At 53.6% G+C, this 26,561-nt stretch overlaps 1 protein-coding gene across 7 annotated transcripts in view; it reads right to left on the bottom strand.

Annotated features, from left to right (window-relative positions):
* CCDC33 (coiled-coil domain containing 33) overlaps positions 1-21,926 on the bottom strand; it is a 101,844-nt gene extending 79,918 nt beyond the window's left edge. For all 7 annotated transcript variants that reach the window (XR_010151420.1, XR_010151418.1, XR_010151419.1 and 4 more), the window contains exons 1-2: positions 21,489-21,926; positions 14,082-14,245 (exon numbers count right to left, since the gene is read on the bottom strand). Coding sequence is in view for 4 of the 7 variants with exons in the window: in XM_054667035.2 (XP_054523010.1) it covers positions 14,082-14,245; positions 21,489-21,509 (185 nt within the window). In the remaining 3 variants the exon portion in view is untranslated. The remainder of the gene's footprint in view (positions 1-14,081; positions 14,246-21,488) is intronic.
* Positions 21,927-26,561: the final 4,635 nt, after the last annotated feature.

Genomic DNA, 26,561 nt, shown 5'->3' with positions numbered 1-26,561 from the left:
CCTGGCACTGGGGAAGTCAGGCAGGCACTGGGAATAGTGGATAAGGAGCAGACCTTTAAGTGGATGGATGGTGGAATAGGAGGTATTGGGCGCCTTTGACCTGGCCCATCACAATCCATTGCTGGCTCACCTGGGAAACTGAGAGGGAGGTGAGGGAACTGGCAGTCCTGCAGGCCAGCTGTCGAGGTGTAATGGTTGGGTCTCAATCTTTCCTGAGAAGGTAGGGCAATTCCCCTCGACCTGCTTCCTCCATGCCAACTTCTGAGCCTGGGAGGCCTGCCTACCCCATCCTCCAGAAGTCCAAGAGGCTGCCAGACTCCCAGGCCACAGGCTAGGCCTGCCTCCACCCCTGGAAGGCTCTGAAAAACCCAGTGACCTCTTCCCAATCCAGGAGCCCAGTCTTATGCAACAGGAGGTGGGGAGTTGGCTTCTGCAGAGACAGTCATCTGAATGGGGTGGCCAAAGTCTGGGTTCCTGTGTTTCTGACCCTAAACCTGGAGAAGGCAGGGCTTGAACAGATAGATTGAGAATCTTTCCACTTGGAGGACAGAAGGTGAGGCTTGAGGGGGGCTGTTTGGCTGATGCAGGTGCTGACTTGGGAGCATGGGTTGGGGGAGTCAGGAGAGGGAGGCTGTGGTTCTCCCCTGAGTCCCTCTCAAGGCCCCTTTTTGCCGTGGCCACAATCAGTGTCCTCTGAAGCCGGGCAGGCAGGGGGGAAGAGCCCCAGCCCTCACACCTCTGGCCTTAGCCAAGCTCCCCTGGGATTGCTGGGCAGGGAGTTGTGCCCAGGGACTCCTCAAAGGAGGAGCTGAGATCTGAGGCAGGGAGTCAGTGCTGAAGCTCCCTTCTCTCCTCGCCCCCGCTTCACCAGACAACAGCCTTGACAAGGCCCCCAGTCTGTGCTGCCGCCTCCCCCAGCCCCATGCTATAGGCAGGGCAGCTGGTCCTTGTGGGTTTTGAGCCCCAGGAGGCTGCCACTTAAGGCATGAGCGGGGTTGTTATTCTCAGCAACACGAGGGACTCTCATCCTGGGTTTCATTTATTAATTGGACTCTAATGAAGCATCACTAATTGCTGATGGTGCTACAACACTGCAGGTGGGCCTCAGTTTACAGAATAACTGACTCTGGAGTAAGGAGGGCACCAACTGGAGGCCAGCAGCTCCCAGTCCATGAGGGCCCGGCTCTTCCCCTGCCCTTGCCTGCAGGGCGTGGGGGCTGCTCTGGGAAAAAGAAAGGGCACCTTCTGAGAAACTCTGAGAAGCACTCTAGCAAAGGCAAAGATCTTCCTGTCAAACAAGGATGCTGCTCCTCCACCCCACCACTACTCACACTTCATCCAAAAGTGTGGGTACCCCTCCTTTCCACTCATGGCGGACAAGGAGAAAGCCACAGCCCACAGAGCTTTGTGATGGCCCAAAGTCAGGCTCAAGCGCCGGTGTTCTGGGCATTGTTGCACCTTCTACCCTCTTCTGGGAAGGGGATTTCCTTGTTTTCCAGAGATACTTTTTTACTCTTTTTGAGGCTGGAGGCGATGCAGGGTCAGGAAGGGCCGCTGTCTGCACCATCTGTCAGCCTTTGGAGTGTCATGCCGTGTCCTGTCCTGTGGCATAGCTGGTGAGGGGCCCTGGGAGCCACCTTCTTAGGCTGCAATGGGTGGACCTGTCAGTCACCATCACAGTCCTATGGGGAGGCAATGACAGTCCACTTGGAAGGTGTGGGCCTGGATGAGCAACCCAGCAGGACTTGCAATCCTCTCAATGGTTCAGTCACTCTGAACAGCCACCCTTTTGAGTACCCCTTTCTCCCGTATGCAGCCTTAGGGCAGGAGGAACGTGGGCCAGACATAAAGTCGAACTTCCTGACCTCACAGAAATCACCGGACTCTTCTGATTCCTGTCATTCTGATTCTCATTCCCTGCTTAACTCGTGTGGTGTTCAGTCCACGTTTTGAGGTCTGGGGCCACTCCCTGGCTCAGACACAGAGCCCAGCCTCCTGAGGGGCTCCGATACCCTAGTGCTGGCGACTGGAGCCTGGATGGCCGCCTTCCTGGGAGACTGTGGGCAAAGGATGAGTGAGTGGGGACAGCATTATGATTCCTGGCGCCTCCCCACCCTCACCACCGCTACTAGACGGTTCACCCCTCAAGGGCAGGGACCTGTCTTGTCGCTGCTGGAGCTCAGTTCCCACTGCCTGGGCAAAGTGGGGCCCAGCAGGTGTTTGCTGAAAGAAAGAAGAAGGGACAGACCACTGGAAAATCAGGTGGGACAGTGGCAGCCCCTCCTTTCAAGCTCTGCCAGGCCAACTCACTGGCCCAGGCTGCTGAGCCAGTGGCAGCTCCTCAGAACTGTCTTGGAAATAGCTCTTGGCTGGGAGGAGGGTTCAGATCCCAAGTCCTGTCCCAAGAGCGTGTCCCCAAAGTGGGGAAGCAGAACCCAGCTGTGGGGGGAAAGTGGGGGAACTGGGCTCCCTCCAGGCCCAGGGGGCACTGAGCGCCTCGGTCCAGCCTGGCCCCTAGTCTCTCTGTCCCATTCCAGGGTGCTGTGGAGGGATCGAGGTCTGGTTTTGTTAGCCACACTGACCATCCTGAGAGTCCCTGCCACAGTCCCCGGCTAGTCCCTAGGCCCCACTCCTCCAACGCCACAGGGCACCGCAGGAGCACACCGCTGGGAAGTCGACAGGAGAGGGAGGGGGCCATGCCCACTAGCTCCTCTCCTCACTCAGGGCCAGTTGCTCCTCTGTCCCCACCTTTGTATGGGAACAGGGAAGGGGTAGGCCACAGCCTGCCCTCCCAGGGATAAAACCCCAGGGCCTCCTGAGCATTCCCAGGCCAGGCTTGCTGAAGACCAGAGAGACAGCTTTGTGTTCAGGCTCACCAGTCGTGGGCTTGAGTCCTGGCTCCTGGCTCACCACTGCTGACTGTGTGGCACATCCCCTAAGCATCTCTGAGCTCAGCTCCTCCCTGATAACAGCGCTCAGTATCTCACAGGTTTCGAGAAGGAGGGAGGATGAGGAGATCAATGAGGAAGGCTGAGTCTGAGTGGAGACGTATATTGGCAGGTGGGTCTATGGAACTGGAGCTCAGGAGAGAGGCTGGATCCAGGGATTCTGGGGCTTTCAGGATGGGGGGAAAGGGGGATGCCTAGGTGAGGGGGGATCTCTTAAAAAGTGTAGAGGCCAGGCGTGGTGGCTCACACCTGTAATTCCAGCATTTTGGGAGGCCGAGGCAGGTGGATCACCTGCAATCAGGAGTTCGAGACCAGCTTGGCCAACATGGCAAAACACCGTCTCTACTAAAAATACAATAATTAGCCGGGTGTGTTGGCACACGCCTGTAATCCCAGCTACTCAGGAGGCTGAGGCAGGAGAATTGCTTGAACCCCAGAGGTGGAGGTTGCAGTGAGCCGAGATCACATCATTGCACTCCAGCCTGGGTGACAAGAGTGAAACTCCATCTCAAAAAAAAAAAAAAAAAAAAAAAGAAGGAGGGTAGAGATGCAGAGGAGAGGCCAAGGACTGAGCCAGGAGCATTGACATTCGCAGGGTACTGGGACAAAGAGTATCCCACAGTGGAGTGGCCAGAGACAGGGGAGAAAATCAGGAGAGGGGGTTGTCCTGGAGGCGAGGAAAGAAGGGGCTTCAAGAAAGGAGAATGCCTACTTATACATGTGTGGAGGATGCACAGCCATTGGGAGGTCACTCCCCTGGCAGAGGGGGACCAGTCAGCAAAGCTGGAGGCACCAGTGGTGTCCGAGTTGGGTTGAGGGTTCAGGAGAGGAACAATGAGGGGCCCAGAGATCCTCACTGACCAGGGGTGTTTGGCCTGAAAGTAAAACTTGGCTGATTTTACACAAACATTTGGATTTCTGGTTTCTCTTTAAAAATTGAGAGAGGCGTCCGGGCGCAGTGGCTCACGCCTGTAATCCCAGCACTTTGGGAGGCTGAGGCGGGCAGATCATGAAGTCAGGAGTTCGAGACCAGCCTGACAAACATGGTGAAACCCCATCTCTACTAAAAATACAAAAATTAGCTGGGAGTGGTGGCACGCGCCTGTAATCCCAGCTACTCAAGAGGTTGAGGCAGGAGAGTCTCTTGAACCTGGGGGGCAGAGGTTGCAGTGAGCTGAGATCGCACCACTGCACTCCAGCCCAGGCAGCAGAGTGAGACTCCGTCTCAAAAAATAAAAAAATAAAATAAATAAAATTGAGAGAGGCTGGCCAGGGTGGCTCACACCTGTAATGTCAGCACTTTGTGAGGCCAAGGTGGGAGGATCACTTGAGGCCGGGAGTTTGAACCAGCCTGGGCAACACAGTGAAACCCCATCTCTACACATAAAAAAAACCTAATAATTAAACATAAACAAAAATGAAGAGGGTTGACAACCCATGCCCTCATTCTTCCATGTAGAGATCAGTAGGACGGGCAGGGGCTACTCCTCTGAATGAGCCAGGTGCTCTCTGGTTTGCCACAGTCGCTTCCTCTCTCTATTGCATCACATGCCAGGAACTACAGGATTTGCATAAGTAGCTTGGCCCTGAAGACATTGACTTTGAATTCTGGCTCCCGGCTCCACTGCTGCTGACTGTGTGGCACATCCCTTAAGCATCTCTGAGCTCAGCTTCTCCCTGATAATGGTGTTCAGTATCTCACAGGTTTCTGGATGGATAGGGGGAGCCTCAGAGAAGGAGCGGCGGGGGGGGGGGGGGTAATGAGGAGATCAACGGGATTCCAGGGCAGCTCCTTCTGCTGGAAACTTAAGTGTGTGCATGGAGGGATGACAGAATCAGGGAGCACACAGGGGTAGGAGGAGCCTAATCGGTGCCCAGAGCCCCAGCCCCTGCTCAATGGCCTCCCTCACTCCACTACAAGCTAGACCCTGTGGCATGTGACCCTGGGACCCACGGGGGCCAGGCTAGGGAGAGGGAAGCTACATAAAGCCTGGAGGGATCACCAAGCCTCCTGGCTGCTCATGATGACCAGGGAGGGAGGAGGAGGCTGTCAGCCGCTCTTCCCATGCTCAGGAGTAAGCAGAGGAGACAGCCCATGCAGGATGCAATGAGGACACCAGGAAGGCCCCCTCTGGCCTGCCTCATGGCCCCAAATCTCCCCCATGAATGCCCTCTGAGGCTGTTATGCAGGATTCCAGAAGAAGCCTGTGGGGGAGAACTCATGCTTCTTGAGTCTGAATGGGGGTTTCAGGCATGAGAACACCTTAGGGGCCCCAGGTGGCAGAGATGGGAGAACATCTGGAAAGAATCCTTATGGCTTCGGTCTGGCTGGGGATGGTTCTCAGGCCAACCATCCTTCAACCACTGACACCAGCTGTATTTATAACCCTGGGACAAAGGGAAGTTCTCACTGAACAAAAATTCTGAGGTTCTGAGTCTCCAGGAACTGATGTCATGGGGGGCAGGTGTGGGTGGAAAATCAAACCATGGTGTGGGGGCCCTGCAGGGTAGATGAAGACCCTGGTTCCCAGGCCTCACCCCAGGCCTGCTCCCCACCCTTGTCTTTTTTCCCATGGGGATCCTGCTGGAAGAGAAGGAGACTTGGCTTCTGTAGGAGCCAGCGGCCAGATGGGAATAGTCATCTTCATCTGCTCCACTCCCACTGGCCAGCCATGTGACCTCAGACACATCCACATTCTCCCCTGGGCCTTGGCCTCCTCCACTATCACATGGGAATAACGCAGCCTGCTTCCAGGACTGCACCGTTAGAACCAGAGGGTGTAAATAGCCGAGCTCGCAGTGAGCTTCGAGTGGAACGTCATCAGCAAGTGAGGGCTGCCTTATTCCTGGGACTATCCCATGATCACTATCACTGTGTTATTGTTATTTTTGCTGAGCCCAACCCTCTGGCTGCTGAGACAAGCCCATGGGTCACCTGTGAGTCATTGTGAGCCTCCACCCACTCTGCCCAGATCCCTGCCTTCAGGGGTCCTTGACTGAAGGCCCCCAGCCAGACAGGGAGGAAGGAGAACTCCAGATCCCAGGATGGGTCTCCACACTAGTCACTGCATCTTCTCTGGAAGTCTGGGTTAGCATCCTGTCTCAACAACCCCCCTTCCAAAAGGGGTAACCACGGCATGAAAGATCAAGGCAAAGAATGAGGTGGAGGGAGCTTTTAGATTTTGAAATCCTGGATCCTGCATCCTCCTTTGGGTACTAACTAGTTCTGTGACCTTGGGCAAGTCATGGAAATGCTTTGAGCCTCAGGAACCTCATCTGTAAAATGAGGTTTAATGATAATATTATACCTCAATTATAGGACTGGGTGGCGATTAAACTGTATGAAACACACAATACACTCCTAGCTTATTTCTCAGGGGTATGGTGAGTATTTGATAACTGTAACCTTCTTTATCCCCCCTCTTGCCAGGATTTCAAACAATTGTCCTACTTTTAACATCTTCTTCAATTAGTCACCAGAGTCAGAGCTCATCCTGTGACCAAGGCCAGCCTCAGTCTGTGACCAGGGTCAGGGCTGAGCTCAGTCTACAATCAAGGTCAAGCTCAGTGTAGGGCCAGGGTCAGGGCTCTCAGGCTTATCTAAGAAAACCAAGGATCCTCTGAGTATGACTCTAGCTGGCCCTGATCTGTGCCACCTCCCCTGTGCCATCCCAAGCCTGCCCCACATGCACAGAGGAAGCAGCGCCTTCCCCTTCGAGTCCTGGCTCTGTCCCCACTCATTAGCTCTGGGCAGCAGGCAGCCGAAGAAGCAGCTGCCAATGCTGGCAGCCCTGACATGCAGCCTTTGGCCAAGGGTCAGAACCCCACAGGCCATCTCCTGGCTAGCCCCTTTTCTATATCTCATCCTGTCCACTGGGGCACCCCGTGCCTGTCAGTGCCACTGTCTTCCTGGTCCCTGCTGTGCTCTGACTGGCAGGTCTCTCTGTGCCAGGCTGGGTGACAGGTGCTGGGTACTGTTCAAGCCCCAGGGCACTGAGCCAGGCCTAGACCAGTCATGGGACACCCTGGGCCTGGAGACTGGCCCAGTAGACCTGGTCACAGAATCTGTCTCGGGTGGCAGAGCTGGGGTTCTTGTTGTCTCTAAAGAACTGAGAGTGTTTCCCAGGCCAGAACACAAGCCAGCCAGGCAGGCCTGCAGCAGCATGCAGGCCAAAGCTTACATCCTGGCCATGGGAAGACTGAGGCTCAGAGAAGGCAAGGACTGGCCTGAGTTCACACAGGGAGTCAGGGGCAGTGGGCCAGATGCTAGGTCTTCCTGTACCCAGCCTGGCTTCTTTCCACTGTCCTGTGGCTTTCTTATGATAGGTCTCAGTGCCCACTGTGAGCCTGCTCAGGACTCCCCCTTCCCCCTGTAGAGCTTTAGATCCGCAGCATCTCACACTGTCTAGCACCACCATCTCTATAGCCCTTTGAGACAGGTTCCCAGGTGAGGTTTTCAGGCATTGAAAGACAAAGTAACTTTCCCACAGTCATACAGCAAGCTAGAAACAGGGCCAGATTCATTCGACGATTATTTAGTGACAGCTTCCTATGTTCCAGATACTGTGTTTCATGATAGGAATATAATGGTGAGCAAAGCAGACCTGGTGGTTGTCCACGGAACTAGTGGGGCACAGTGGAGGCGGGATGGGGAGGCACTGGCAAAGAGTACGCACATAATCACATAAAGTGCATAAGCACATATCCTGGTACAGAGTCGCATGAAAACATGTAATGAGGGAGGATTTGGCCTCATCTGGGAGATCAGTGAGGACAGCTGAGATGGGAAAAGGGGAAGGGAGAATGTTTCTGGGAATGTTTCTCAGAATGTTTCTGAGAATGCCTAGGGTGGGAGGGAACAGGGTTTGCTCAGAGAACGGAGAGATGTCCAGTGTGGCTGGAGCAAAGAGAGGGAGGTGGAGGTCCTGTTGCTGGGGAGCTGGAGGGGCCGGCAAAGACCCAACCGTGCTGAGCCTGGAATCCTCTTTACTTTGGGAACAATGGGAAGCCACTGAGTTCCTTTGGTACTATGGCACCACAGTACCCAATGGTAACCTGCCTTTGAAGGGATCTTCAGGGAGCAAGAGTAGAGGAACCAAGAGCGGTTGGAGAAATAGTGCGGTGGCCTAAGTCGGTGGTGGAGCTGGTGGAGAGAAGCAGCTCAATCCGAGAGACCGGGAGACACGGACATGACTTGGTGATGGATTGGATGAGGGAAAAATGTGATTCCTGACACCAGGATGGGGTGGGATCACATGGAGAAAGAGTACAGGCTAGAGAAAGAAGAGCCACATAGGGCAGAAACCTGAGACAGGCTAACATTTAAGGTCAGGTAGACGAGATCAAGAGATGTGGCCATAGGGGAAGGTGGGAGAGTGGGGTAACTTGGAGGGGGAGAAAGGGCTTCAAAGAGACTGAGTTGTCTGGAGGGGCTGCTGCCTCTGTGTAATAAACAAATTCACCCGTCCAAACCCAAAGAATGGACTCAGAGACCCAGGGAACAGCGAAATTGAGACTTTTAACGCGGGTCTTGCAAGATTGGGTGTCTGATAGGCAGGCACACCCAGCACAGTTTCAATAAGCAATTTACCCCTAGTGCACGGGTCTCTCCCCCGGTTCCTCATAGGGTGAATACTGCGGGGTCACAGTTTTCCCAGATGTCACCTATTGATTGTTAGCTTTAAGTTTGTTTGTTTGTTTTTTTTTTGGGGGGTTGTCTTATTGCATTTTTTGCAGCCCACAATGCACTGCAATCCTAGTTAGCTCAGGGGCTATTCAAGTTGTTTTTATTTTTTTATTATTTTTTTTAGACGGAGCCTCGCTCTGTCACCCAGGCTGGAGTGCAGTGGCGTGATCTCAGCTCACTGCAAGCTCCACCTCCTGGATTTACGCCATTCTCCTGCCTCAGCCTCCCGATTAGCTGGGACTACAGGCACCCGCCACCACACCCGGCTACTTTTTTTTGTATTTTTAGTAGAGACAGGGTTTCACTGTGTTAGCTGGGATGATCTCAATCTCCTGACCTCATGATCCATCCGCCTCGGCCTCCCAAAGTGCTGGGATTACAGGTGTGAGCCACCGCGCCCGGCCTCAAGTATTTGGCTTATGACCTAAGCAGCTGGGCGGGCTGATAAAAACAGACAAAACGAGCTATTTTGCAGACTAATAAACTTTCATTTTAGACTAAACTTCTTGTTCTGGTGAGGGCAACTAAGCAGGGAGGGTGGGGGGCTGCCGACAAGCAGGCATTGGCTATCCAAGCAGGGGCCTAGTATATATCCGGTTTCTTCTGTAGTTTGCTGATCTAAGCTGATTTAAGGCACTTTGTCTTGGCAATGGACCACTGTATACATTATTTCCTTTACCTGAGAGATCGCAAAAGATGAGATGCCCGTTGGATGCAGGGTCAGAGACGGTGGTCACTGGTGACTACAGAGAAGCTATATTGGTGGAGAAGTGGGGTCAGATTGGAAGCCAACCAGTGGCTTAGATGAAGACAGGCTGACCCCCAAGATGAGCCAAGTGCCTGCTGGTCTGGAATAGTTTTGGCTGGAGGATGTGCCTATTACTATATGGGCTCAAGCCTGGTGCCTCCTTAAGGGGTGAAGTGGCCATGCCCCAAACAAGAGAAGCACCATCTTTGGGCCTGAACCCTCTTCAGCTCCCCACTAAGGGGATGAATGAATGAACAGTTCTGGGGCACTCTCAGGTCTGTGCTTCACTACTTCCCCTGCCCCGATCCCTGCAACTGTGGTCCTGCCTGCTAGGGATGCAACAAACCCAGAGAGAAGGACAGAATCCAGGCTGAGACAGGGATTCCCAGGATCTCCATCCCCAACCTCAGGTGAGAGAAGATGGGATGGCAGAGGGCAGGAAACCAAGCCAGGAGACTAAGCTCAGGGTACCAAAAAACAGGGGCAGCAAAAAGATGAGAAAAAATGCTTGGAAAGAATGTAAAATTATATATAATATATATATATTTTTGCTGTTTCATTGAGGCATAATTGACAAATAAAAATAAAATTTAGATGTATTTAAAATGTACACAGTGATGATTTGATACACATATACTTTCCACAGTGATCATCATGATCAAGTTAGTTAACACATCTATCACCTCACAGTTACCTTTCGTGTATGTGGTGAAAACACTTAAAATCTACTCTTAGCACATTTCAAATACATAATATAGTATCTTTTTTTTTCAGACGGAGTCTCACTCTGTCGCCCAGGCTGGAGTGCACTGGCACAGTCTCGGCTCAGCGCAACCTCCGCCTCCCAGGTTCAAGTGATTCTCCTGCCTCAGCCTCCCGAGTAGCTGGGATTACATGTGCCCGCCACCACGCCAAGCTAATTTTTGTATTTTTAGTAGAGATGGGGTTTCACCATGTTGGCCAGGCTGGTCTCAAACTCCTGACCTCAGGTGATCCACCTGTCTTGGCCTCCCAAAATGCTGGGATTACAGGCATGAGCCACCGTGCCCAGCCACAATATAGTATCATTAACTAGAGTCACCTTCTGCATATTAGATCCCCAGAATTACTCATCCCAAAACTGAGAGTTTATATCCTTTGGCCAACATTTCCTCATTTCCCTCATCCCCAGCCCCTGACAGCCACCATTCTACTCTCTGCATCTATGAGGTTATCTTAGATTCCATTAAGTGGGATTACACAGTATTTGTCTTTCTGTGTCTAGCTTATTTCATCTAGCATAACGTCCTCCAGGCTCATCTGCATTGTCGCAAATGGCAGAATGTCCTCCCTTTTATGGCTGAATAATATTACATTGTGTATATGTTGTCTACATGTGGATATATATGTATACAATATATAATTGTGTGTGTATATATGACATAAGTATATACAAATATATGTATATGACATGTGTGTGCGTGTGTGTGTGTGTATATATATATATATATGACATTTTCTTTATCCATTCATTCATCAACAAACACTTAGGTTGATCCTATATCTTGGCTATTGTGAATAATTCTGCAATGAATATAGGGGTACTCTCGACCTCGGATGATCCACCTGCCTCAGCCTCCAAAGTTCTGGGATTACAGGCATGAGCCACTGCACCAGGCCCAGATATCTTTTCTTTTCTTTTTCTTTTACTTTTTTTTTTGAGATGGGAGTCTCGCTCTGTTGCCCAGGCTGGAGTGCAGTGGCGCAATCTTGGCTCACTGCAACCTCTGCCTCCCAGGTTCAAGAAATTCTCCTGCCTCAGCCTTCCTAGTAGCTAGGATTACAGGTGCCTGCCACCACGCCCGGCTAATTTTTGTATTTTTAGTAGAGATGCGGTTTCACCATATTGGCCAGGGTGGTCTTGAACTCCTGACCCTGTGATCCGCCCACCTCGGCCCCGCAAAGTGCTGGGATTACAGGCGTGAGCCACTGCGCCCGGCCAGATATCTTTTCAAAATACTGATTTTGTTTCCTTTGGATATATACCCAGTAGTGAGATTGCGGGATCATATGGTAGTTTTATTTTCAATTTTTTGAGGAACCTCCGTGCTGTGCTCCATAATGGCTGCACCATTTTACTGCGCATTCCCACCAACAGTGTACAAGCGTTCTCTTTTCTCCACACCCGCACCAACACTTATCTCTTGTGTTTTTGAGAACAGCCATCCTAACAGGTGTGAGGTGCTATCTCCTTGTGGCTTTGATTTGCACTTCCCTGATGATTAGTGATGTGCACCTTTTCATGTGCCTGTTGGCCATTTGTATTTCTTTGTTGGAAAAATGTCTATTCGGGTCTTTTTCTCATTTTTTAAATTGGGTTACTTGTCTTTTTGCTATTGAGTTGTATGAGTTACTCATATATTTTGGATATTAACTCCTTATCCGATACATGTTTTGCAAATATTTTCTCCCACACCATAGGCTGCCTTTTTGTTTTGTGGATTATTCCCTTTGCTGCGCAGAAGCTTTTCAGTTTGATGCAGTCTCACTTATTTTTGATTCTGTTGCCTGTACTTCTGGTGTCATATCCGAAGATTAATTGCCAAGACCAATGTAAAGGAGCCTTTCCCCTATGTTTTCTTCTAGGGGTGTTACAGTTGCAGGTCTTACATTGAAGTCTTCACAAATACATATTTTTAAAAAGCATTGAAATATTCATCATGAACAAAACGAAAACTTTCATGAACTTTCTTATGCCTATTGTGTGCTTTGTTACTTGTTTATTTGTAATCAGATGTGCAGGGATGTAAAATTCTTTCCAGGTTCTATGGCCTCTGAGGGTCTGGATCCTCCCTCTGGGGTTTCTGCCTGGGGCTGGGGGTGAGCACTGAAAGCCCCCTTCAGGTCCTGACAGCTCGGCCTTCATTCTCAGAAGCCCTTCCTTCTCCCTTCATTTGCATCTCATTAGCACCACCTCGAGCTGGTGGCAGCTTCGCCTGTCTGGAGCCCTGGGACGCAGGCTGCAGCCTGGCCCGGTCGCTGCTCCCAGCTGGAGAGGGGTGCAGCGAAGTGCTTTCCCCTCCCCACTCCCCGCGCTCTCTGTCCCCACCCTCTCTCCCGCCCCACGTGCCGCAGCCACAGGGAGGGTGCAGGAGGACTCGGGGTGTGCCCGGCTCTCCGAACCCCCACCCAGGCTCGTGTCGCCTAGGCTCCTGCCGCGCGTTCCCATGGCAACCGGGTGATGGCGCGGGTCGCGGTGCCTGCCTAGGAGCCACACAGCCACCCAGCTCCCCGCCCCGCCGCCCAGGCGGGATTGGTGACAGTCAGGGCCTCAATCTCCCGAGATGATCGGCGATAATTGGTTTATGGAAATAGCTGAGCGGAGAAGGAGAGCTCCCCGCTAGAAACCAGCCTCCCTGCCAAGCCTGCTCCCACCACCTGTGCTTCCCTCATCACGGAAATGGAGTTGGGGGAGGGATGGCCGAGGAGCTGGGCTGGCACAAATGGGGCTTTTAAGGCAAGTGTTTCACCTGTTGCTCTCGGCACAGTTTCTACCCCCCTTTCACAGTGGGGGCCCTAGGGGGGCAGGGACTTGTCATAGTAACCAGGTGTTGGCCTCAGTCACTCCTTGGCTCCTAAGTTTGGGCTCAGGCCTATGTTGGATGCATTGTTGAGGGAAATGGAGGAGGAGATCCGTCCTCAGGGAGCCCCAGAGGAGTGCATAAACCATGTTGATATAAAGTACTTCAGACCAGGGTCACCACTGCTGTGGAGCTCCAGAAGAGGGAGAGCTCAACTCTGGTGGCTGCCTGGAAGAGGAGGCTTTGAAGGCAGGATTTCAGCAGGCATTGGTGAGTGGGCTGGGGCAGGCACTCCCCAAAAGGAAATGTGGGCAACAGACTCTTGGCAGGAACTGAATGGTGCCAGTATTGGTGGGGGAGGGGAAGTATAGGGTGGCTTGGTGGGAGGCCACCAAGGCTCCCGCCTTCTTTCTATAGAGGGTCTAGGGGTGACATGCTCCTTGGAGGGTGCTTTATAATAAAGATTGAGCAAATATTCAGTGTCCCCAGCGAAGGTTGGCTGGATGGAGATTGTGTTGCCCCTTGGCGCCTTTCTGGAAGAAGTGAGACCCGTGAGGTAGGCATAGACGTGGCGTGGCAGGCCTTGGTGCCAGGCTGGGGAAGTGTGTACCCTGACAGCAGCTGGCTGGAGGGGGTGTGTGGGGTGCATTAAAGGCCCAGAACTAGGGGAGTCCCCATAATAGAAGTGACTGGAGAAGGAGGGGAGGAGGGGAGGGTGGTTATGAGGACCCTACCCCAGGGCTGGGTATGGTGGGGTGGGGCACCCAGAAGTCAGGAGAGGCAGGTCCCAAATCTTCCCCTTCCCCAATCTGACCATCATGCCCATGAGCCCAGCCCAGACTTCTGCATACAAGGGCCCTGCCCCACTGGAGCTGAGCTGTGACCAATCCCTGCCCCACTGGTGTGGGGTGGGGAGGGGTGACTCTCTGGATCCGTTGGCACCCTGTCTTCCCCAGCCCTGGTGAGCAGCTTCCCATGCAGCAGCGGAGATGCCAGGCAGTGCCCACAGCAGCTCTTCCCCTCTGGGTATGACAGTCCCAGTCCTGGGCCTTTGGGTGCTAGTATTCCAAATAGCTGTCCCCTGGTTTCTGCTCACAGCCCAACCCATCCCCTGCCCCCACTCTCACGCAGCTACTTACACCACCACATAGGGCCACGGCTCGGAGCCATCCTTGCAGGCAGGCAGGTTGGTAGCCCCATGGAGGGTGACCATGATGGTCTCCTTCTTAGAGGGAGACAGGTGACCGATCTCAGGTTCCGTGCTCTGGGAGGCGATCAGGGGCTCCTCTGGGTCTTCAGTGTTCTGTGGGGAGAGCCGGGGCTGAGTGTTTTTTTTTTTTTGAGACAGAGTCTTGCTCTGTTGCCCAGGCTGGAGTGCAGTGGTGCCATCTTGGCTCACTGCAGCCTCTACCTCCCAGGTTCAAGCAATTCTCCTGCCTCAGCCTCCACAGTAGCTGGGATTACAGGCATGTCCCACCACATCCAACTAATTTTTGTATTTTTAGTAGAGACGGGATTTGCCCATGGTCTCAAACTCCTGACCTCAGGTGATCTGCCTGCCTCGGCCTCCCAGAGTGCTGGGATTATAGGCATGAGTTACTGCACCTGGCCCTGAGTGGCCTCCTCTGCTGCGGCACCTCCCTTCACTGCCACCCTCTAGCATCTAGCCACTCACAGCTTCCGTCAAGTGCCTGCCTCCCTCTGTCACCCTTCCGCCCACTCTGCAAGGCAGTCGCCTTGGCCCCATTTTCTCCCTACTTCTGTCCCCATCCCACGTCTCTCTCAGTGCCTCTCAGCCTCTCCCCTAGTCCTGGATCCTACCCTTCCTGCAGGATGAGACAGGCCACCTCACCTTTCAAGTCTGGTCCCACTTCTAAGCCTTAGCTTTCGCAGGTGTCCTCGTCTGTAATTCCTAAATCCTACCTGCTTTTGCAGTCCTAACAATGGGCCACCTTCTTCAGTCTATCTTGTAACCTCACCTCAGCTCACCCATCACCTCAGGTCCCTCCTGTGCACAGCACTTTACAGCTGACAAAGCTTCTCCACGTTCACGGGGACATTCAGTGCATTACATGGAGGTGAATGCATGTGTCTGTCCCAGATGCCCCACCTGTCTTCTACCCAGGAAACTTGCGGACTAGGGAGGAAGAGGTGCCTGCCCATGCAGGGGGCTTCCTACACCAGTTGCCCCAAGCAGGGACTCAGCAGCTTAGTAACTCGTGGATTCATGGCCCAAAGGACCATCTTAACGAGAGCTGCTGAGAGAAGACAAAGCCCTGGCCGGCTGAGGCGGTCAGGGAAGACAGCAGGGAGGAGGAGGCCTTAAACGGTTGGGAGAAGGTGCAGGAGTGGAGTCAGGGAGGACAGGCCAGGAGCAGAACACTGGAGCGAAGGCAGCAAGCGGGAAGGGGCAGAGCTTTCCAAGGCCCAGAGGTGGCTCAGTTTGACTGGGGAGGCAGTGGGGACTCAGAGAAGATGGCAGAGCTGGGCATATAAACGCAGAGCTGGGCATATAAACGCGGTGGGGTGGGGAGGGGTGTGACCATGAGGCTGCTGTGGCTCAGGGGTGTCCTTGTCCTCCCTGGCCCTGGTCCTCCACTGGCCAGCTGGCTGACTCACCACTTCCAGTTAATCTGACGCAGATTAACCCTTGATAGGCCTCCCGTGGTAGGAGGTCTTGCCTACCCTTTGTCCCTCCAGCTGATATGAGGGGCCATAGAGGGGCACTCCTGGCTCTGGGAGAGGAGCAATGGACCTCCTTAGGGTGGAGGCAGGGCCCTGAGGGGCCACTGGCAGGCTGTTCCTCATCTCTGGAAAGCTCAGCCTGTCAGACCCTGCATTCCAGGGCAGGCCCTGGTTGGGTGGGGTTGAGAACAATGTCCTATTACATAGAGAGGAAATTGAGGCCCAGAAAGGAGCAAGGACCTGGGCCCTGGACGGGCTCTGGTTTTGGTGGCAGCCTCGGCAGGCTGGGTCCTTGGCTCAGAATGGCCGGCTCCTGAGGAGCCCTGAGTGTCAGGAGAGGTAGGTTTAAACCAGCTCTGCCTCTCACCATGCTGGGCCCCAAAGCCAGCCATGTTCTGAGAGTCAGTTTCCCCAGTGGGGAGATGAGGACTTGGACCAACCTATCTGGAAGCTGCTCTGCTCCTACCTTGAGCCTTGGCTCCTGGAAGCCTCAGGCAGAGGGAAAGAAAAGGGCACAGTGCCTGAGGCTCTGCTCTGCCCCGAGGAGTTTTAGGAACGTTATTTCATCCATTTCTCACGATAGCGTGGGGTGCCCACCAATCGGAGCCACACACCCCCTCAACAGCTCCCCTTGGGGGTCTACTGGCCTCTCAAAGCTAACGAGCTCTGGACTCCCCTTCAAACCCCTCCTCCTGCTGTCTGCCCCAACTCGTTAATGAGTTAATGGCGATGCCATTGTTCTAGTTGTTCAAGCCCCACATCTTGGAGTCCTTCCTGATTCTTCCCTCTCTTCCTCTACATCCCTTATCCAGTTCTTCAGCAGATTCTGTCAGCTCCACCTTCAAACTATATCTGGACTCTGACCCTTCTCAGCATCCTCAGGTCAGCACTCAGGTCCCAGACACCTGTATGTCCCGACTCGCCTCTGATGGAGTTCTGTTTCCTCTCCGGCTCTCCGTCCACCCCATCCAATCGCCAGAGTGAGCCTTTACAGATTGGACCCAGACCCTCTCTCTCCTCTGCTCAGAACCCTGAAGTAGCTTGCTGCTTCTCTCAGAGCCTTGCAATGGCCCGTGGGGCCCTCCAGGAGCTGGCCCAGAAAACTGACCTCATCTTGTCCCACGGGCCCTGTGGGTCACTCTGCTCCAGCCACACTGGCCTCCTGGCTGTTTCTCACACCTACCAAGCTCCCTCCTGCCTCCCCGCCTCTGCCCTAGCTGTTTCCTCTGCTCCACCCTGGGTGTCACTCCAGAACTGTCATCCCTGTGCCTTGCTCCCCTACTTCCCTTGGCTTGCCTGGTGCAGGCTGTGGTCCTTGCCTAGCAAGATGGCTAATTAGGAGGTGAGAATACATGCCCCCCAGATCAGAAGTGCCAGTCCTGCAGAGAGGCCCCCCTCTCCTTCCTCTGACTGAGGAGGCCACCCCCACCCTCTTCCAGGACCCAGCAGGGCCTGTCACCATCTGCAGAGGTGTTGATGAGGGTTGCCCCTCCTTCTCTCCCCCATGCTCCTGTCAGGGGAGAATGAGGGGAGGGGAAGATGCCCCTGCCTGGAGGTGAAGGAGGAGGAGCAGCCAGAGTGCTGTTCCCTGCCCTCCTGGCAGCTTCCTCCCATATCCACCCTCATGCAGGCCACCATGACCCCCCCACTCCCCAGCAGCCTTGCTCTCCTGGTTTAGTGGCACAGGAGTAAGGCTGGCAGCCTCAGGGCAAAAAGACCTAGGTTTCAACTTGGCCGGGTGTGGTGGCTCACGCCTGTAATCCCAGCACTTTGGGAGGCCAAGGCGGGCAAATCACTGGAGGCTGGGAGATCGAGACCAGCCGGGCCAACATGGTGAAACCCCATCTCTACTAAAAATACAAAAATCAGCCGGGTGTGGTGGCACGAGGCTGTAATCCCAGCTATTCGGGAGGCTGAGGCAGAAGAATTGCTTGAACCTAGGAGGCGGAGGTTGCAGTGAGCCAAGATGGTACTCCAGCCTTCAACAACAACAACAAAAAAAGACCTAGGTTTCAGCTCAGCTCTGGCCCTACCTCTCTGTACCACCTCCCTGAGCCTTGATTTTCCCACCTGGCCAATGGGAATGTCTGGAATAGTTTGTGATTCAGCCTTTCCAGTGGTTACTGTGCCTGAAGTTCCTGCAGTGAGGCTGGGAGGGGTGATTCATGTTCCTAGATGGATTCACCTTGCTGTGAGGGCACAGGGCCTCTCATGAGCTCCCTAGGGCCATGAAAGGGAGGGCCCAGGAGTAAGACCATTGTCCAGGGGCTCTCATTGGCTCCCTGGCAGCCCCAGAGCCCAACTAGGCATCTGCAGACCTGGCCAGGAGTCACACCGGCTCCTCCTCTATCTCCCCTGCGCCTCCCCTCGGGGACAGCCTTCCCTTCTGGGAATAAAGCTTGCAGGAAGTTTGGCGAGAACTGTTGTGCTTCAGTTCTGGGCATGAGGCCAACTGCCAGGCTGGCGCCTCCTGGTGAGGCTTGCAGGCATGTGCCCGCTGGGCAGGCTGGGCCCAGGGCCAGGGAGGCTTGGGGCCAAGGGTAAGGCCAGAAGGGGGATGGTGGGCCAGGGCTGCTAACCTCCTGCTATCCCTTTTTTATTCCCATGTCTGGATGGGAATCTGCAGGCTTCCCTCAGAGATGTCCTGCATCAGAACCAATGTCCTCGACCCATCTGTTACCCCTGGCCTGCACTAGAGGATTGATGAGGGAACAGAAAATGCATATACTGGGTTACACGAGTGGTAGGGAACTGGGGGTGATGGGGCACCCCCCCGTAACTCTCAGTTTGCACAAACCCATCTGTAAGGGTGTGGTGAGCCCTGGGGAGGGAATTCATGCCTCCTCTTGGCTGGGAGCAAAGCTGGATGCTCACCATCAGCTTCTCAGGCTCCCTCTCACTTAACCCACCCAACACTGCTAGGGTGCAGAGATCAGCAGGCAGCTTTTCCAGGCAGGGGTTTGGCCAGTTTACCTGCCCAAGGCCACACAGCCAGTGGATGAGAGGCTGGGCTGTGAGCACCGAAGCAAGCCTGATTCCAAAGCTCAGCACTCTCAGCTACTCCACTGGGCCTGGCAAGATTGGAAGCTGCTAACTCCAGTGCCCTTATCCAAACAGACAGGCAGCCTTGCCCTCAATAGGCCAGGATTAGCCAGTAGATGTTGCAGGGGAACTAGGACTGCCCATCACTTAGGGCATTTTTGGATCCATGTGCTGGGGGGAAGGGCTGGGGTGAGAGGAGGAGGTAGGAACAACAGGGAGTTAATGGTCCCTGAATTCAGCTCCCGCGGGTGGGTTGGGGGGTGCTTAACTTGGTTCTGGTGGGGAGAGAGATGGAAGGAGACAAACTCTTCCACCCACTCCTCCTTCTCCTCCAGCAGCCTGGGAGGCCTGAGGAGCTGAGCCCAGTTCTGCCCTCTAGAAGGGCCGTGTGTCTGAAAAGTCACACTAGCTGGAGCGGGGCTGGGCTGGGAGGCAGGGTGCCTGGCTGCCCGGATCTGTCATTTGGGCAAGTTACTTGACTGCAGTGGGGCTATTTCCCAGCAGTTTCACAAGGACTTTCAGTTAAAAATGGTCCCCCATGTTCCTTCTAGTTTCAACATCTAAACTTGCCTGAGAGTTATGGCGGCCAGGGGAAAGCTCTTTCACAGGTGAGGAAGCACACTCAGAGAAAGTAAACCTCTTGTATGAAAGCACACAGCTTAGCTAGTGAGGCCAGGGCTGGAACTGGAAGCAGGGTCTGTCTGACCCCACACTCTTGCTGTCTCTGCTGTGCTCTAACCATGCTTCCTTGGATGTGGATCCCTTCTCTGCTCCACAGTGGATGCCCCCTTGAACTCATAACCTGAGTATCCATTGGTGGCAGCAAGAGGAATTATGTTCTTTGGAGCAGAGAAGCATTCCAAAAGATGACACAAAAGTCAGAAATCATTAAAAAGGGATAGGTTTGATTACATTTTAAAAATCTATACTAACTTCTATAATGGTCCAAAATGCCCTGCAATACAAAGAAAAGAAAAAAAGGAGAAAATGTTTGCTGCCTATTTAAAAAAGGATTAATATCCCTAGTATACAAAGAGCACTGAAACCTATAAACATTATCCAATTTAAAAAACATGAACTGGGGATTCACAAAAGAAGAAACACAAATATGTATTATATATACATGATGAGCATCCTTTTTTTTTTTTTTGAGATGGAGTTTTGCTCTTTGTTGCTCAGGCTGGAGTGCTGTGGTGCTATCTCGGCTCACTGCAACCTCCGCCTCCCGGGTTCAAGCAATTCTCCTGTCTCAGCCTCCCGAGTAGCTGGGATTACAGGTGCCCGCTACCACACCCGGTTAATTTTTGTATTTTTAGTAGAGACGGGGTTTCACCATGTTGGCCAGGCTGGTCTCGAACTTCTGCCTTGGCCTCCCAAAGTGCTGGGATTACAGGAGTGAGACACCACGCCTGGCCAACGTCCTTTTATTTTTGAGGCAGAATCTCACACTGTTGCCCAGGCTGGAGGGCAGTGGCGTGATCTCGGCTCACTGCAACATCTGCCTCCCAGGTTCAAGCGATTCTCCTGCCTCAGCCTCCTGAGTAACTGGGATTACAGATGTGCACCAACACACCCAGCTAATTTCTGTATTTTTAGTAGAGATGGGGTTTCACCATGTTGGCCAGGCTGGTCTCAAACTCCTGCCTCGGCCTCGCCAAGTGCTGGGATTACAGGCGTGAGCCACCACCCCCGGCCATGATGAGCATCCTTATAGGCGATTCTACCCAGCTATCAAAAGTGCTTCTCAAAGCTACGAATCAAAGCAAACTTGGCTCCTCCTCAGGACTCCCACGCACATTCCCCAGATCCCCAAATCCAGCTCTGTGGGGCAGGTGGGGACCAGCTGGCAGCTTAGGGTGCCAGGTCAACCTGGTGCCCGGTCCTGAGTGTGTGGCATTACAGAAAGAGGCTTAATGGGGAGGGCAGAGTCTGCAGGGGGTGGGGGGCAGCTGTGGGCAGAGAACATCAGGAACCAGAGACATCAAAATCAAGAGTAATGAAGTGGAAATCACACTAGGGCCTGGGCACCCCCAGCTATTTGGCTTATTCAACCTGAGTGTAACTACAAAGAGGGTATCCCCCATTTGCAAGTATCTGTGTGCCTTTGGTCTCAGCTCCTTCTGCTATCCCTGTGGGTTAACACCACCTAGGGCAGGGGCTCAGCCTTGCTAGTGAGAGGAAGGTAAGGGGTCCCTTACATTCAACTGTTTATATCCCATCACACTGAGATTCTAGTCCCTTCCTGACAGAGCCCTGCTGCTGGGCCACAGCTTTTTATTAAGCACCCACTATGTGCCAGGCACTGTTCTGAGTGCTGGGGATACGGTGATCAACAAAACACACAAAAATCCCTTCTCTTCAGAGACCCAAGCATCTGTGTTCCAGGACAGGGGCCTAGGCCCCAGAAAATCAGGGCCAGGGATTGGAGAGCATGGGGGCAATGGGGGCATCAGGGCTGCCAAGCCAGCAGCCTGGGAATCTCCTGGGAGATCTTGGACAGGGGTAATGAACCATCTCAGTGGGCTCTCAGACTGTGTGACCCCAGCAATAAGAGTGCAGAAACAACCAGGTAAGGGTGGTCAGCATTGACAACACCTGCAAGTACACTGCATTCCAGTTCCCGTGTGGCCCAAGAGTATAGGGCAGCTAACCTGGGAGAGCCACAGAGACCACCTCACTCCCCATTTCACAGCTGTGAAAACTGAGACCCAGGGAAGGGAAGCTTTTGTCATGATTAAGGAGCAAACAAAACTTTGAAGGAAGGACTTTGAAGGAGGGACGGATTCATGCAGGTGCATGGCCCATGCCCCTGGCCTTACCTTTTTGTTTTTCAGTCCCATCCTCTTGAGGCCAGGAGTGTCTGGCCTTGTTTAACAATCTTGGGGATGAGTACTTGGTATTAGTGGGTGATCAGGCATCAGTCCTGCCCAGACAGCTGGCCTGGGCGTCTTGGAGTCCTTATGGGTAGTAGACAGTATGGAGGTCAATGTGGTCTCAGGGGTGCCACACACCAGCCCTGGGGCCTGGATGTGGGGGGAGGGGGAGGGTGGCCAGGTGGGAGCAGGTCCTGGATCTCTCAGCAGCGAGATGGTCTGTGGGTGGAAGGGCCTTGGGGGTTGAGGGCCATGGCCAGCTGGACAGGGTCAGCAATGAGGCAATTGACTCTTGGCACCCCTAGGACGGTGGAGAGATGGGGCAGGGGGGCCCTGCCTCTGCCCAGGCCTGGAAAACAGTGAGCTCTTCCACCTAGCTGGGTCACCTGGGCAACATTGTGTGATGCCACAGGGCAGGGCCAAAGTCACACAGGCACCTGTCCAGGTGCAGTGAGCTAGAACGCGAAGCCTTTTTCCCTATTCCTGGAGCTGTGTTCCACCTGCTGCCTGGCACTCAGGCCTCACCCTTCCTGCTCTTGGTGCCTCAAGTAGTCTTCACCAACCCTGTGGTGTCGCCAGCCCCATGCTGCTCAAGCTGCAGCAAAAGAGGAAGCAGACACTGCTCTCAAGAGTGTTGCAGCTTGATCGGTAAAACAGCGACTTCTGTTGAAGAATCTACCAGCCATCGTGCCTCTTTGGGTACCTATAGTCTTCCATTTATTTGATAATAATAAACACAAACTTCAAGAGGATGGTTTCTTCTTGGAGGGTGGGTGGGAAGATCGGGGAGAGAAGAGGGTAAGAGCATACATTCTAAAGTTTTGGGTTTTTAGATTGGGTGGTCAGTTAATGGAAGTTCGTTACATTATTGAAAATAAATTATAATTAAACAATTAAAGAAAGCCATGATGGGTCAGTGATGGCACTAGAGTATGAACCAAAGATTATGGTTCAGTTCTGAGCACTGCAAGAAATTATTACAAAGACAAAGAGCATTTGCTGCACGCCAGGCAGCGTCCTAAGTGCTTTTGGTGAGGTGAGATGGCAGAATGAAGAGAGACTAGTCCTTGGCCTGGGGTGGGGGGTTGCTCTATAGAGAGGTGAGGTCTGAACTGGGCTTCGAAGAATGTTCAGAAATCCTGGGCTAGAAGAGGAGGGATTTGGGGTGCTGGGCAGTATTCAGAAGTGTTTGGGGGGCCCCTGTGGCCTGCCTCATTTCTACCTATTTTGGGCCCCATGTTGGAGATTCTTTTAATCTGGCTGAAGAGCAGGACCAGCCTGGCAGCCAGGAGGCAGGAGACTCCCGCTTTGCAGAGGCCTCCCAGCCTCCCTCTCTACCCCCACTCCAGAGACAGCAGCAGCAAGGATGTGGTTCTCCCCAGTTTAGAGACAGAAAAACTGAGGCTTTGCTTTTGATTAGAACTGAAAGGACCAGGCAAGGTCACCCAGACACTGGTGGGGGATGGTAGTCAGGAACCCCACTCCTAATATTCTCCCCGTCTAGGCCTGCCAAGAGTGGTACTCCTGGGGCTCTGGGGCTGGGGGCCTGACCAGGAATGGCCTGGCTATGAGCACTGTGCTTTATCTCCCTTGTGGGCCAACATATCCCAGCACAGTGTGTATGTGTGGAAAGGTCTCAGTGGCTGCTCCCCCAGTCTCTCTAGAGCGCATCTCCCCCAACCTCTCAGGCCTGCTTAGTCTAGGAGGCTAGGGCAGCAGGTTCAGGGGGTGGGGAGCCATTGCTCCTCTAGCAGCAGGACTGAAGATGCAAGCCAGGTGCCTAGGAAGCAAACTTTAAGGAAGCACTCACTCTCAGGGCTGTGCGAGTGCTCCGCTCCCGACATAGAGCCTCACATTTTGCGCCCTGGCCACCTTGCCTGCCTCACTGTGGTCCTTGCCCTGCCCTGCAGCTCTGCCTCAGTCCCCGGGGCTCGGGGCTCTCACCCAGCTACCCTCCTTGGCATCTGAGCTTTCTGCCTCTGCAGCCACGCCCCTGCCATCTTCCTGCCTGGGAAGATAATGCGATTGGGCACTGGTTCCAGGCCGTCTGGCTCCAGGGTGCAAGTGGGCCCTGTGCACTCAGCAGCCACCAGTAGGGCCCTTCTACCTCCTGACTTGCTGGTTGTTCACCTCCCCAGACCAAGGACCCCTGAGACACCAGCTCCTGTGCCTGTCCTAACCTCCCCCGAGAGCTGCTTCCTCCTTGCCTGTGAGAAGGCCTTAACAGCAGCATGAGCCCAGCTGCTCTACCTACTCCTCCCCTTCCTCCAGCAAGGTGAGCTCTATATCCCCAGCCCAGAGAAGTGGGCTTGCTCCTCAAATGTCCAGGGGCCAGCCCCAAGCTGTGATGATTCAGGGAGATTCCAGGGTGAGGGAGAGCAGGGAATGATTAATCTCACAGCTAACAGATAACTGTGCCCACCCCCTACCCCCAGGAGACAGCACTTGGAGCTGTATCACTAGGAGGGGCCAGGGGTTAAATGTGGCCACTAGAGAGCCCATAGTTCTGGGAGGGGCAAGCCCCTGAGGCTGGATCTGGGGCTGGCTCTTGGGGAAGGAGGGATCTTGCTGGCTGGACAGCAAGAAGAATCTGGGTAGACAGATGTGGCTCATAGTCAGCCCTGCTTCCTCATGCCATGTCTGGGGTCTGGAGTCTGAGGAAGCAGCCTGTGAGGACAAACTACCCATGCAATGAGACTCAGGGGAGTGTGTCTGTCTTCCAGAGACGCCCCCACTCCTGACTTGGCCTTTCCTTCCCTGTGAGTCCTGTCCCACCCCCACATTTGGGCAGCTGAGTTGGATGAGGTGGGAAATGTAGGCAGTGTGATTTTGTAGCAAATGGCAGCTCAAAGCTGTGTGATCTTGGGCAAAATGTTAACCCTTTCTGAGCTTTGGTTCCCATCCTTATTCAGTGAGGGAATCAGGGCTGCTCTGTGGGCTGAATGAGACCACACAGGTAAAGCTCTTAACACGGATGGTTATGAGCTCCAGGCATGCTCGCTTTTCCCTGCTAACCAACCTTGGGCTTGGCAAGTTCTCTCTAGTGCAGCTCTGGGTGGCAGTGACTTCAGTTTAAACCCAGCTCAGCACCTTAAGGGGTGGGGTGTGAACTGGCCTCAAGGGGCCCAGTTAGAGCCCTTGTGGAAGCACAGGGCAAAGCCAGCTCTCCAATCTCTCTGCAGAAACTCCTGAGGCTGAGCCTCATAACTTATATGAGGTCAGAGCAGCCCTCGAAGGTCCTGGCCAGCAGCCGGTGGATTCAGAGTGGGGGACCCTCTCAGAGTTTTCCATCCTTCAGCCAACAAGTGAAGACCTGCTGTCTACACCACTGGGGCTGAGGGTGCGTGGCAGTGGGAGCATAGAGACCCTCTAAAGGAAATGTTTCAGTAGACAACAGTCAAAATAATCAAAGGAGGGGCAGGGACTTGCCCTGGTCCCACGCCCCTGCCTCATGTTTCTTACATACCGGGAGTGAACTTGCAGCTCCAGAAGCAGCACACACACAGGAGGTGTTGCTGTGGACCAGGAGGACTGCACACACGTTCAGAGCAGGAGATAAAGGGGTCGAGGAAGGCGTCCGGGATGAAGGGCCTTGAGCAGGACCCTAAGAACACATTGGATTTAGGTAGGAAAGGGGACATTTCTGTTGAAGGGCTACCTGAGAAAGGTGCGGCCATGGGCGTGGGCCTGGAAGCCGGGAACAGAGAGGGGATAGAGAAGAGGGCAAGTGGGCCTGGGATGATATCTGGTCTGGGTGGGTGTGAAGGCTCAAGCGCTGGTGGAGACATGCAGACTTCACCCCATGGCCATTTCTCACTTCTCTGGCCCATTCCAGTGGGGGAGAACTCACCAAGTCCAAAGTTGGTTAGCAGGGAAAAAAGCAAGCACGTCTGGGGGACTTCACTGTCCGCGTTAAGAGCTTTACCTTCATGGTCTCATTCGGCCCTCAGAGCAGTCCTGATTCTCCCACTGGATAAGGATGGGAACCAAAGCTCAGAGAGGGTTAACATTTTGCCCAAGATCACACAGCTATGAGCTGCCATTTGCTATAAAATCACACTGCCTACATTTCCCACCTCATCCAACTCAGCTGCCCAAAAGCAATGGAGAAAGAGTGATAGGGAGATACGGGGGAAGGGGCAAGAGTCAGGAAAAGAGAAGGCCAAGTGTGGGGGCTCTGGGAGAGAGGCACACTTTCCTGGACTCTGCCTGGCAGCCAACTCTCTCCATACAAGTGCCTTTCCAGGTTATGGTCATTGTTCCCTCTTGTCTCTTCAAACCTAGGAGTCAGAGAAGGCTTCTCACAGGTTCCAGCCCCCAAGGCGCTGTAGTCTCCCTCTTGTTTTTCCTAAACCCCACCCTCAGTATTGTAAATAGTCCCTTTATTAAACTCCCCTCAAGCTCCTGAATTTGAATGCCTTCTTTTTCCTAGCAGGACCCTGGCTGATATACCTGCTGTGTAAGCCCCTCTCCATGGCCCAATCTCTCGCCCCGCCTGATGTCCTGGTATCACTGCTGTCATCGTCACCACCAGCCCCTTCACACCCCCAACTTTTAGTGAGCACTTACTGTGTGCCAGGTCTCATGCCAAGAGTTGACCTGCGCCATGTCATTTCATCCTCACATTTACGCTCCCGGAGTTATTGCTGTGAGTCTTTTCTTTTTTCTTTTTGAGACATGGTCTCATTCTGTCTCCCAGGCTGGAGTGCAGTGGCATAATCTCAGCTAACTGCAACCTCCACCTCCTGGGTTCAAGTGATTCTCCTGCCTCAGCCTCCCCAATAGCTGGGTTATAGGCATGCCACCACGCCCAGCTAATTTTTTGTATTTTCAGTAGAGACAAAGTTTCCCATGTTGATCAGGCTGGTCTCGAACTCCTGACCTCAAGTGATCCACCCGCCTCAGCCTCCCAAATTGCTGGGATTACAGGCGTGAACCACCGCACCTGGCCAGAGTCCATTTTTAAGGTGAGGACACAAATGCTCTGAGGGAATGGACTTGCCCAAGGTCACACGGCTT

The sequence above is a fragment of the Pan troglodytes genome, chromosome 16 (assembly GCF_028858775.2).
Source record: "Pan troglodytes isolate AG18354 chromosome 16, NHGRI_mPanTro3-v2.0_pri, whole genome shotgun sequence".
NCBI lineage: Eukaryota > Metazoa > Chordata > Mammalia > Primates > Hominidae > Pan > Pan troglodytes.
Note: the sequence above shows the minus strand (reverse complement) of the source record. Positions and strands in the feature narration are given on the sequence as shown.